At 45.7% G+C, this 13302-nt stretch overlaps 1 protein-coding gene across 1 annotated transcript in view; it reads left to right on the forward strand.

Moving 5' to 3' along the window:
* The first annotated feature begins 250 nt into the window (after window positions 1-250).
* The window catches only part of MALL (mal, T cell differentiation protein like), a 33557-nt gene continuing 20505 nt past the window's right edge, over window positions 251-13302 (forward strand). Inside the window, exon 1 of the mRNA XM_017947847.3 lies at window positions 251-1127. Within this exon, the coding sequence (XP_017803336.1) occupies window positions 1023-1127 (105 nt within the window). The 5' untranslated portion in view covers window positions 251-1022. The remainder of the gene's footprint in view (window positions 1128-13302) is intronic.

Here is a 13302-nt window from a genome sequence, read left to right on the forward strand (position 1 = left end):
CTGAGCACACTCTTTCAGGGCGGGTTGGGGAAATGAAGGTTCGCCAATTCAAAGGCGGAGGGGAAATGGTTCAGCCTTTGGGACTTGTATTTGGTGTGAAAGGAGTTGCTTGCCTCTGGGTCACAGCCCTGCAGTCAGCTCCCCTACTTGCCTGGGAGTCAGGAAAAAACTTCTTGGCCCCAAGCCCAGTTAGGGGCAAGGCACTGGCTGGAAGGAAGGTCAGGGAAGGAAGGAGATTGTCCGCCAGAGGCAGCAGCCAGCCAGCCCAGCCCAGCCCTTCTCTGGTGCCTGCTGCTGTGGTCCTCTCCCAGAGAGTGGGGGGCCTTCCTCCATCTGCCCCATGAGGAAAAGAGCAGTGGAGGACCATGGAAAGGGATCCAGAGAAAGAAGGAAACACCGAGTCCCAGGGGCATGAGCTGGAAGGGAGGGCTGCTCCTCCCAGGGGAGGCTGGCGACTGAGAGCTGCCAGCAAGAGTGGAAAAGGAGGGATGAGCTGGGCAAGACTCAGCATTGTTAGTAACCAGCTCTGTGGCCTTGAGTTGACCTCACTGATTCTCAGTCTCCTCACTTGGAAAAGGGCAAAACAGCCACGTGCAGGCCGTGGTGGGCACCCGGGCTGTCTGCAGATAGCTTGGCTCATTGCTGGTCCTCAGTACATAGCCCTCATAGCCAAGCAGCCTGAGCCTACACTCTGGGCCCAGGGGAGTGACTGTCGCTGGCATCCCCTAGAGTAACAGGCTCTAGGAGTCAAAGATTCCTTAGTTGGAAAGGTCTAGAAAGAGACTCCCGCTCTGCTCCCTCCTGCACCAGCGCTGTGCCCCCCGCCAGCCAGGCAGGGCCGTTTGATGCCGCTGGCCCGCTCACTGAGGATCTGTTGGCTTCAGCGAGTGGAAGGACCTGCTCGGCTGGAACTTTTTTTTTCCCCTCCCAGACGACGTCCGATGGGTGTGTCGCGCAGGAGGTGATATTTGACGGGCTGCGCGCGGGCGAGCTGCCGGGAGTGCCCAGCAGGGGCTGACAGCATGGCCTCGCCCGACCCGCCGGTCACCAGCTACGCCCCGTCCGACGTGCCCTCGGGGATCGCGCTGCTCGTCACCATCCCTTTCGCCTTCTTCCTGCCGGAGCTGGTGAGTGCGGCCCCGCGGCCACCTGCAGAGAGAGAGGAAGGGGGAAACCGGCCTCGGCCCCAGACCGGACCGCGCCGAGAGAAGGGAGACTGAGCGCAGGGGCTGCGGTGGCTGCGAGTCTCCCACCGGGCGCACAGCGGGGTGCAGCTGTACTCAAGAGACAGATCCCACTCTGCGCCCCGTCTGATGCCGCCAGGGGGGTTCCGCCCTCCAAAACAAAACCCACTTGGGTGTGGAGGCCTGGGGGGACATTGCTAAAATACTCAGGATTCCCAGGAAAATGTTGGAAATGAATTATAATTACATGGCTTCTTTTGTCCAACTATTTGTGCCTTTCTGATTTGACGTGGGGAGACTGTGTTTCCCTCTGGGAGCAGGTTTTCTTAATTGTCATGTCTGCTGACTTTGAACTTTGACTTTTGTGGGGTCCCCCACACAAGGTAACTATGACAGCATCTGCCATAAAACAGTCGTGTGAGGCACCCTGGTTGCAAATGAGAACCTGTCACTGTATTACTCTCTGGGGCGCCCTACGGCTGAGTCGTGGCCCTGATCCCTGGGAAGCCTGCCTGCTCCCATCTGCAGAGCTGTGCATATGCAGTGTTCGGCACTGCACAAGTCCCCTCTGAACTGGCTGGTACCACATCCTCTTCATAGAGGAGCACACTGAAGTCTGGGGTCCAATCAGGGCAAAAGAATGTGTTTTGTTTTTCCAGCACCTTCTGAAATATCTAGCTTGTGGGTGGTATTTTCTTACCTGCCCTGAATTTGGCAGTGCTGTCTCTGAGCAGGGAGGAAAAGATAGAAAGTGGATCTACTTTTAAATCGGATGTGACCGGCCCTTCTCACTCTGGTCATCTGCCTGCAAAGTTGGGCCTGATCGAGCCACTTTTAGGCAAACTGGCTAATGGGTGGCCATCGATGGCAACCAGAAAGAGAAGCAGGTAGGGTGGGCCTAGCATCTGAGTGGCTCCAGTTGAAACTCCACCTAAGAGGCAGGTTTCTGCCAAGGCTACCATCCCCAGCACAGCGTGGGCATCCTGCCAGACTGATGACATAACCGTGCTCTGATGAGTCCTATGTGCCAGGCCCTGGGTGGGCCCCTCACCTTGGAGCAGCCGCATGGGCGGCCGGGGTACTGGTTGACTCTGCCTCTTTTTATTGAGCCTGTGGTTTATGTCAGTCCTGCAAGCCCCTGGTGACAGGGCACTGCCTCCTGGTGATTTCCTGTCTGCCGGGGAGAGACTGTGAGCATCTCCCCCCCACAGTTGGATGGTAGCCTCAGCAAGGAGGGACCTTCTGATCTCTCCAGGCCAGGGAGGGATCCAGGCCTGCCACCAAGAGTTGGACCTCAAAGAACAGGCATTCATAGGCTGGGGGGGAAAGAGAGGGAAAGGCCTAGAGGCCAGGGGAGAAGTCCTGGAAGCAGGCTAGAGGCACGGTGTTTCTGGAATCAGGACAGCACCCAGGGTGAGAACTGTGAGAGGTCGTGGTGTCTCCACCCGCCCTGCTCCTGCCAGTGAAACTCCTGGGAGGGCAAAGTGCATGCTCATGTTGGGCTCTGAGGCCTTACGTGTTGTGGGGGGTGAGGGGCTCAATGACAATCAAAATTGACATTGGCCCAATTGTCTTCATTTACTTGTATTGTTAAGTAATGTAAGATTTACAGTAAAGCTGCAATAATAGTACAGAAAGTTCTGTGTACTCTTCCCTCAGCTGCCCCAATGCCTGCATCTTCCATGGTACAACTCTTGAAATCAGGAAACACTGATACTGTGCTATCAAGTACTCTATAAACCTTACTTCAGTTTTGCTAATTTCCTCACTGATGTCCTTTTTCTGGTCCAGGATCCTGGCCAGGATCCCACATGGCACTTAGTTGTCATATCTCCTTCATCTCCTTTAATCTGGGACAACCTGGGTCCTTACCTTGCCACTTCTGAAGAGTACTGATTAGTTGTTGTTGTTTTTTCTTTTTTTTTTTTTTTTTTGCTTTTGAAAAATTTATTTTTCCATAAGTTATTGGGGTACAGGTGGTATTTGGTTACATGTGTAAGTTCTTTAGTGGTGATTTGTAAGATTTTGGTGCACTCATCATCCTTGTATACACTGTACCGTATTTGTAATCATGTATATATATATATATCTCACAGTTTCTTTATCCACCCATTGATTGATGGGCATTTGGGTTGGTTCTACAATTTTGCAATTGTGAATTGTGCTGCTATAAACATGTGTGTGCAAGTATCTTTCTTGAATAATGACTTCTTTTCCTCTGGGTAGATACCTAGTAGTGGGGTTGCTAGATCAAATGGTATTCTACTTTTAGTTCTTTAAGGAAACTCCACACTGTTTTCCATAGTGGATGTACTAGTTTACATTCCCACCAGAAGGGTAGAAGTATTCCCTGTTCACCACATCCACACCAACATCTGTTGTTTTTTGATTTTTTTGATTATGGCCATTCTTGCAGGAGTGAGGTGGTATCACATTGTGGTTTTGATTTGCATTTCCCTGATCATTAGTGATGTTGAGCATTTTTTCATGTCTGTTCCCCATTTGTGTATCTTCTTTTGAGAATTGTCTGTTCATGTCCTTGGCCCACTTTTTGATGGCATTTTTTGTTTTTTTCTTACTGATTTGTTTGACTTCATTGTAGATTCTGAATATTAGTCCTTTGTCAGATGTATAGAAGATTTTCTCCCACTCTGTGGGTTATCTGTTTACTCTGCTGTCTGTTCCTTTTGCTGTGCAAAAGCTCTGTAGTTTAATTAGGTCCCAGCTATCTATCTTTGTTTGTATTGCATTTGCTCTTGGGTTCTTGGTCATGAAATCCTTGCCTAAGCCAGTATCTAGAAGGGTTTTTCCAATGTTATCTTCTAGAATTTTTGTAGTTTCAGGTCTTCAGTTTAAGTCCTTAATCCATCTTGAGTTGATTTTTGTATAAGGTGAGAGACGAGGATCCAGTTTCAATCTCCTACATGTGAGTAGCCAATTATCCCAGCACCATTTGTTGAAAAGGATGTCCTTTCCCCATATTATGTTTTTGTTTGCTTTGTCCAAGATCAGTTGGCTGTTAAGTATTTGGGTTTATTTCTGGGTTCTCTATTCTGTTCCATTGATCTATGTGCCTGTTTTTATACCAGTACCATGCTGTTTTGGTAACTATGGCCTTAGAGTATAGTTTGAAATCAGGTAGTGTCATGCCTCCAGATTTTTTTTTTTTTTTTTTTTTTTAGTCTTGCTTTGGCTATGCTGGCTCTTTTATGGTTCTATGAATTTTAGAATTGTTTTTTCTGATTCTGTGAAGAATGATGGTGGTATTCTGATGGGGATTGCATTTAATTTGTAGATTGCTTTTGGCAGTATGGTTATTTTCACAATATTGATTCTACCCATCCATGAGCATGGGATTTGTTTCCATTTGTTTGTGTCGTCTGATTTCTTTCAGCAGTGTTTTGTAGTTTTCCTTGTAGAGGTCTTTCAACTCCTTTGTTAGTTATATTCCTAAGTATATTGTTATTATTATTATTATTATTATTATTTGCAGCTATCATGAAAGGGGTTGAGCTCTTGATTTGATTCTCTGCTTGGTTGCTGTTGGTATATAGAAAAGCTAGTGATTTGTGTACATTAATCTTGTATCCAGAAACTTTTGCTGAATTCTTTATCAGTTCTAGGAGCTTTCTGGAAGAGTCTTTAGGGTTTTCAAGTTAAACAATCTTATCGTCAGCAAACAGTGACAGTTTGACTTCCTCTTTACTGATTTGCATGCCCTGTATTTCTTTCTCTTGTCTGATTTCTCTGGCTAGGGCTTCCAGTACTATGTTGAAGAGGAGTGGTGAGAGTGGGCATCCTTGTCTTGTTCCAGTTCTCAGAGGGAATGCTTTCAACTTTTCCCCATTTGGTATTATGTTGGCTGTGGGTGTGTCATAGATGGCTTTTATTACATTAAGGTATGTCCCTTGTATGCCGATTTTGCTGAGAGTTTTGACCATAAAGGGATGCTGGATTTTGTCGAATGCTTTTTCTGCATCTATTGAAATGATCATGTGATTTTTGTTTTAAATTCTGTTTATGTGGTGTATCACATTTATTGACTTGCATATGTTAAACCATCCTTGCACCTCTGGTATGAAACCCACTTGATCATGGTGGATTATCTTTTTGGTATGTTGTTGGATTCAGTTAGCTAGTATTTTGTTAAGGATTTTAGCATCTATGTTCATCAAAGATATCAGTCTGTAGTTTTCTTTTTTGGTTATGTCCTTTCGTGATTTTGATATTAGGGTGATGCTGGCTTCATAGAATGAATTAGGGAGGGTTCCTTTGTTCTCTATCATGTGGAATAATGTCAAAAGGATTGATATCAATTCTTCCTTGAATGTCTGGTAGAATTCTGCTGTGAATCCATCTGTTCTTGGACTTTTTTTGTCAGTAATTTTTAAATTACTGTTTCAATCTTGCAGCTTGTTATTGATCTGTTTAGTGTACTAATTCTTCCTGATTTAAGCTAGGAGGGTTGTATTTTTCTAGGAATTTATCCGTCTCGTCTAAGTTTTCTAGTTTTTTGTGCATAAAGGTGTTCCTAATAGCCTTGAATGATCTTTTGTATTTCAGTGGTGTCAGTTGTAATATCTCCTGTTTTGTTTCTCAGTGAAGTTATTTGGATTTTCTCTCTTCTTTCCTTGGTTAATCTTGCTAATGGTCTATTAATTTTATTTATCTTTTCAAATAACCAGCTTTTTATTTCATTTATCTTTTATGGGTTTTTTTTGTTTGTTTGTTTGTTTCAATTTCATTTAGCTCTGCTCTGATCTCGGTTATTTCCTTTCTTCTGCTGGGTTTGGGTTTGGCTTGTTCTTGTTTCTCTAGTTCCAGACCTTAGATTGTCTGTTTGTGCTCTTTCAGACTTTTTGATGTAGGTGTTTAGGGCTATGAACTTTCCTCTTAACACTGCCTTTGCTATATACCAGAGGTTTTGATAAGTCATGTCATTATTGTCATTCAGTTTGAAGAATTTTTTAATTTCCATCTTGATTTTATTTTTGACTCAATGCTTTCAGAAGCAGGCTATTTAATTTCCATGTATTTGAATGGTTTTGAAAGTTCCTTTTGGAGTTGATTTCCAGTTTTATTCTACTGTGGTCTGAGAGAGTGCTTGATATAATTTCAATTTTCTTAAATTTATCAAGTCTCGTTTTATGGTCTATCATATGGTCTATCTTGGAGAAAGTTCCGTGTGCTGTTGAATAGAATGTGTATTCTGTGGTTGTTGGATGAAATGTTCCGTCAATTGTAATATCTCCTGTTTTGTTTCTGTTAAGTCCATTTGTTCCAAGGTATAGTTTAAATCCATTGTTTCTTCATTGACTTTCTGTTACAATGGCCTATCTAGTGCTGTTGGTGGAGTATTGAAGTCCCCCACTATTATTGTGTTGCTGTCTATCTCATTTCTTAGGTCTATTAGTAATTATTTTATAAATTTGGGAGCTCCAGTGTTAGGTACATATATGTTTAGGATTGTGATATTTTTCTGTTGGACAAGGCCTTTTACCATTATATACTGTCTCTCTTTATCTCTTTTAACTGATGTTACTTTAAAGTTTGTTTGATGTAAAAATAGCTGTCCCTGCTCACTTTTGGTGTCCATTTGCATGAAATGCCTTTTCCCACCCTTTTACTTTAAGTTTATGTGAGTCCTTATGTATTAGGTGAGTCTCCTGAAGGCAGCAGATAGTTTGTTGGTGAGTTCTTATCCATTCTGTGGTTTTGTGTCTTTAAAGTGGAACATTTAGGCCATTTACATTCAATGTGAGTATTGAAATGTGAGGTACCATTGCATTCATCATGCTCTTTGTTGCCTGTCTACTTTGGTTTTGCTTTTGCTTTTTAACTTGTATTTTTGTTTTATAGGTCCTGTGTGATTTATGCTTTAAAGAGGTTCCATTTTGATGCGTTTCCAGGATTTGTTTCAAGATTTAGAGCTCCTTTTAGCAGTTGTTGTAGTGGTCGTTTGGTAATGGCAAATTCTGTCAGCATTTGTCTGAAAATGACTGTATCTTTCCTTCATATACGATACTTAGTTTCACTGGATATAAAATTCTTGGCTGATAATTGTTTTGTTTGAGGAAGCTGAAGATAGGTCCCCAGTCCCTTCTAGGTTATAGGGTTTCTGCTGAGAAATCTGCTGCTAATCTGATAGCTTTTCCTTTATAGATTACCTGGTGCTTTTGTCTCACAACTCTTAAGAGCCTTTCCTTCGTCTTAGCTTTGGATAACCTGACGACAATGTGCCTAGGCAAAGATCTTTTTGTGATGAATTTCCCAGGTGTTCTTTGTGCTTCTTGTATTTGGCTGTCTAGGTCTCTCACAAATCTGGGAAAATTTTCCTTGATTATTACTCCAGATATGTTTTCCAGGCTTTTAAAATTCTCTTCTTCCTCAGGTACACCAATTATTCTTAGGCTTGGTTGTTTAACATAATCCCAGACTTCTTCGAGGCTTTGCTCATATTTTCTCTTTTTTTTTTTCTTTGTCTTCATTGGATTGAGTTAATAATTCAAAGACCTTGTCTTTGAGCTCTGAATTTCTTTCTTCCACTTGTTAAATTCTATTGCTGAGACTTCCCAGAGCATTTCACATTTCTAAAATTGTGTCCAAAGTTTCCTGAATTTTTGACTGTTTTTTCTTTAAGCTATCTATTTCCATGAATATTTCTCCCTCCACTTGTATCATTTTTTGGACTTCCTTTGCATTGGGCTTCACCTTTTTCTGGTCCCTCCCTGTTTAGCTTAATAACTAATCTCTTGAATTCTTTTTCAGGTGAATCAGGGATTTCTTCTTGGTTTGGATCCATTATTGGTGAACTAGTGTGATTTTGGGGGGTATTGAAGAGCCTTGTTTTGTCGTATTACCAGGGCTGGTTTTCTGGTTCCTTCTCGTTTGGGTAGGCTCTGTCAGAGGGAAGGTCTAGGGCTAAAGGCTGTTGTTCAGACTCTTTTGTTCTACAAGGTGTTCCCTTGATGCAGTACTCTTCCCCCTTTCCTATGGATGTAGCTTCCTGTAAGCCGAACTGCAGTGATTGTTGTCTCTCTTCTGGATCCAGCCACCCAGCGAATTTACCTGGCTCCAGGCTGGTACTCCAGATTGTCTGCACAGAGTCCTGTGATGTGGACCATCTATGGGTCTCTCAGCCATGGATACCAGTGCCTGTTCTGGTGGAGGTGGCAGAGGATGCAGTGGACTCTGTGAGTGTCCTTAGCTTTAGTGGTTTAATGGTCTATTTTTGTGCTGGTTGGCCCCCTGCCAGGAGGTGGCACTTTCCAGAAAGCAACAGCTGTAGTAGTATGGAGATGGACCAGTGGTGGGTGGAGCCCTAGAACTCCCAAGATTATATGCCCTTTGTCTTCCACTAGAGTGGATAGGGAAGGACCATCAGATGGGGACAGGGCTAGGCATGTCTGAGCTCAGACTCTCCTTGGATGAGTTTTGCGGTGGCTGCCGTGAGGGGTGGAGGTGAGATTCCCAAGTTACCGGAGTTGTGCACCTAGGAAGATTATGGCTGCCTCTGCTGAGTCATGCAGATTGTCAGGGAAATGGGGGAAAGTTGGCAATCACAGGCCTCACCCAGCTCCCACACAAACCAAATGGCTGGTTCCACTCCCACTGTGTCCCTCGCAACAGCCCTAAGTCTGTTTCCAGGCAGAGGGCAGGATGGGTTTGAAAACTTGCCCAAGGCTATCCTCCTCCCAAAGCAAGAGAAAAGGGATTTAGTTCTTCCCCTGCCTGTAAAGTCTGCACACTCAATTTGTGACCTCTCCTGAGTTCTGGCCAGGTCTTCTGAGTTCTGGCCAGGAGGCATCTCTCCCCATTCAAATTGTTACAAAGTTCAGCTAGAGAAGTCCTTCTCCCTGTGGAGTTTTACCCCCTGCTCCTCTGGCCACCCTCCCGATGAATCCCTGTGGTGCCAGGCAGGATTGGGCTGCTTGGGGACCCAGTGAGCTCCCAGGGCCTTTCTGCTGCTTCCTCTACCCCCGTATTTTGCTCAGCTCTCCAACTTGACTCAGCTCCAGGTGAAGTTGGAAACTTCTCCTGCAAACAGACCTTTAGCTTCTCTAGTGGAGGGATGTGTTTGGAAGAGGAGGGTCTCCCTTTCCTAATTCCTCACTTGGGGCACTCACAGTATTTGGGGTGTCTCCCGGGTCCTGCAAGAGTAGTCTGCTTCCTTCAGAGGGTCTGTGGGTCCTCTCAGGATTGCTGGTCTGTTCTTGTGGTTGATCTGTAGCTAAAATTCACAATGCAAGCCTTCGCATCTGCTCTGTCTGGAGCTGCAATCCAGTCCTGCCTTCCATCTGCCATGATCCCGTCTGCCTTCTGATTAGTTATTTTTCTACGATGTCTTTTAATTTGGTCTTGTCTGATGTTTCCTCATGGTAACTTCATTTATTTTTAATTCAGGAGTAATCCTATTCATTATTGAAAATTGAGAAAGTTCAGAAATAAATATAATCCATATGTGTGCACATACTCGTATATGTGTACACACCTATTTAATGGGGTTATTCTGTACCTGCTGTTCTGTACTTGGTTTTCCCTTAAATAAGCATTCCTAGCATGAAACTAGAATCACATGGGCCTTATATCTGGGGTGAGGAATGGGGAGGTAGATGGGAGAGAGGGAGAATGTTGAGGTGGGTGGGTGATTCTGATCCCATTGAACAGAAGACGTGCTGGCTGGAGAGACGAGTGCAGAAACAGCCTAGCACAGGCCCCTCTTCTGCTTTGGTCTTCTGGGGGTGCAGCTGCTGCTGCCCACTGGGGCTGATCCCAGAGCACCAGGCCTTGGGGGCCCAGCAAATTCTGTCTCAGCGCCTAAGACCTCACGAACAGGCCTGTTTTTCTAAGGGTGTTAGTACAGAGAGTGAGTTGTAAAATCAGGCCATCAAAGGGACAAAGAACTCAAAATCAAATAATGGAATTCTGATGCTGTCCACGGTGGGGGCAGCCCAGGGAGGACCTTTCCTTCCAGCTGCTGCTGACGAGATACCCCAAGGACCTGAGAGCAGACCCGTGCTACAGACTTTCCATATGAACAAGAGGCCAGATGTGCCAGGAAAGCATAGTCAGATGCGCTCACACAAAGCCCTGGCTCCTCTCTCAACTTCCCTAGACCCTGAGCCACCCTGCTGGCCAGGCCGGGTCCCCTATTTCTTGGTGATGACAGACAGGGATGGGCCAGGCCCTGGGGAGTCTGCAGTTTCTCTTCTACCTCTGCTCTCCTGAGCTTGCTCTCATGGATAATTGCCTAAAATGTTTATTTTCAAGTCTTTGCCAGTTCACATTTTAAAACTTATTTTGTAGTAATTATAGATCCATAGGAAGTTGCAAAGATAATTCAGAGAGGCCTCCTGTCCCCGTCCGCAGCTTCCCCCAGTAGCTGCATCCTTCCTAATGGTAGTACAGTATCAGAGCCCAAAAACTGCCTTTGGTACTTTGGGGCTCCACTTTTCTCACATATGTAGATTCAGGGAATCACCACTGCATCAAGGTACAGGGCTGCCACTCACCCCAAAGAGCTCCCTCGTGCTACCCTTTCAGAGTGCACCCCCTACCCTGCCCTCCCTCAACCCCTCCTGAACAAACCCCTGAAAACCACCAATTTCATTCCTACGATGTTGTTATTTCCAGAAAGTTATATAAATAAATGGAACCACACAGTACATGGGTCTTTGAGGTTGGCGTCTTCCACTCAGCCTAATGCTCTTGAGCACCATCCAAGCTGTGGCCTATGTCAATAGCTCCTTCCTTCTTGCTCCTGAGTAGCGTTCCGTGGTCTGGCTTTGCCGTCATTTGTTTAACCATCCGCCTATTGAGAAACAGTTTGCCTGTTTCCAGTTCTTGGCTACTGTGAAAACTTGTGTGCAGGCTTTTGTGTGGGGGGCATGCTCAGTTCTCCAGGAAAATGCCCCTGTGTGATTGCTGGGTGGTGTAGTTAAGTATTAAGAAACCCCGACAAACAATTTTCCAGAGTGGCTGGAGAGTAACTTCTGCGTTTTACGTCCCCACTAGTGACTGCTGAAACTTCATCAGTAAAGTTCGTGTTTTATGTAGTTTACTGGTGAATTTAGATTTCTTAAAGACAATATTAATTTTGAAACATAATCTGCAAGTGCAAAAAAGGCTTGAATGGATGAATTTTAAGATGAGAACTCTCTCCTTCATGCAGCAAGTGTGTGTGCCTTGGGGGAGCCTGGGGTGGGTGCGGCTCACACTCCTGCCCAGCTCTGGGGCCAGCTGTCTGTGGGTGCTGGGGACTGACCATGCCATTACCTGTTTGATGGAGGTGACTCATCAGCTTTTTTATAAGCTTAAGGGTGGAAGCTGCAAGCTCACCCAGGTGACTGTGAACAAGGACATGCTTTATGAATATGACTCCAATAAATTCTTTTAACTGTCAACCTTGTCACTAGTTGACTGACGAGATTTTTGACGAGTTTAAAACAAACAGCTACGATTTCTAGAGGTTCCGAAAGTTAAAAGGGCAGACCATGCAAACTCTTTGTTTGATGTTGGATGTTTTCCTTTTAGCTGCTTAACTCACCAGCATGTCAGTCAGAGGGAAATCCTCTGAGCCCTTAGAAGTTCATCCTGAGCTCTTCCAGCTCAGCAAGTGTATTGTATGTCTCACCCAAATGGCCAGTATCACTTCCGTTCCAACCTGCTGCTGCTTCTACTCTGTTTATATGGAAGAGCCTGTTTGAAACTCATGGAAGCCAGGGGCCCCCTGGGAATCCCCTAGGGCCAACTCCGCGTGCACTGAAAGTGACTAGGTGGGGCTGGGAGAAGAAATCAGGACTCCTCTTAGGCCTGACCTTAGGGCAGGAATCTTCCTCTTCCTTCTAACTGTGCCTTAGAAGTTGAGTTTTCCAAGAGGAAAAATCATCTCCCTTGCTTTCCTCTGCTCCCCTGTCAGTTCTCTATAATTCCAGGAGCAGCAAAGTTAATTCAGTTTACCCCAGTTTATTTTATAATTCTCTTCTCACGCTTTAGCCTTTTTGTCTCTGTCCCTCCCTTCACTCCCCTCACTGCCACATGGCCTCTCCCTATCCTTGGTCCAGCTCCCACAGGGCAGCACCCTTCTCTTCTGTTCTCCTGCAGGACATGGGAGCCACCAACCACTGTGCCCACAGGACCATGGGGTCCCGTTGGAATAATGGCCAAGGGTGTCCCCTGGAAGACAAGGACGGGAGGACACGAGGAAAGGGAAGGCCTTGGGCTGGGAAAGAGCAAGGCCTCCCAGGAAAGCAGATGAGAAGGGCCATGGGGCAGGAGTTGGATGTGAACCTCCCCACACTGCCTGTGGCCACCTTGGCCTTCCTGCCCGTTGGCCAGGCCCAGGCCCTACTCTGGGAGGCCACGGTGTATCCAGGTTCAGTAAAATAGAGTCAGTCAGGATGGGGCCTAAAGTCTGGCTCTGCTTCTTCATTGCTGTGAGACCCTGGGCAGGTTACTTAATCACTCTGAGCCGCAGTTTCGTCAACAATGGAAAGAGTAACAATAAAGAGAAACAAGGATCCTGTAAGACAGCTGTGGGGTTTGAATGTGGACTTCACAGGAAGTATCAGGACATGGTGAGTGAGTGCTCCATAATGCCAGCCCATACTACTTTATCGTTGGCGGTCATCGGACCTCTTACTAGAAAGTGCATTGTAAGACAAGTCACAATTGTAAGTCAACATGTGTTTATTGAAACACTACTGCCGCTCTAGCCCCATGCTCTGCTCTTAGGGGCAGACAAAAATAAGACAGCCATTGAGGGGATAAGGTAAGGCATGAGCCTGTCTTAAAGGAGTGGTGCAACTATCACACTGAAGATGCAACGGGCACTCCAGGACAGGAGACAGGTGAAAAGCAAGGGCTGCACAGCCAGCCACAGCTGCCCAGCGGCCCTGGGAGCCAGGTGGTGTTGGGACAAGCTGACTCAAGGAGGATCTTGACATTCTTGAAGGGCTTGGATTGATGGGTGACGCATTTTCTTGTTCAGATTAGGGCTGCCTAGGACCAGGAAGTTAACAAATACATAAAGTCAGGGTACAAGGAAGACTTAAATCCCCCACTTAAATCCCAAGTATTCATTCAAGCTGAGCACCTACTCTCTGCCAAGCACTGACGA

This window comes from Papio anubis, chromosome 14 (assembly GCF_008728515.1).
Source record: "Papio anubis isolate 15944 chromosome 14, Panubis1.0, whole genome shotgun sequence".
NCBI lineage: Eukaryota > Metazoa > Chordata > Mammalia > Primates > Cercopithecidae > Papio > Papio anubis.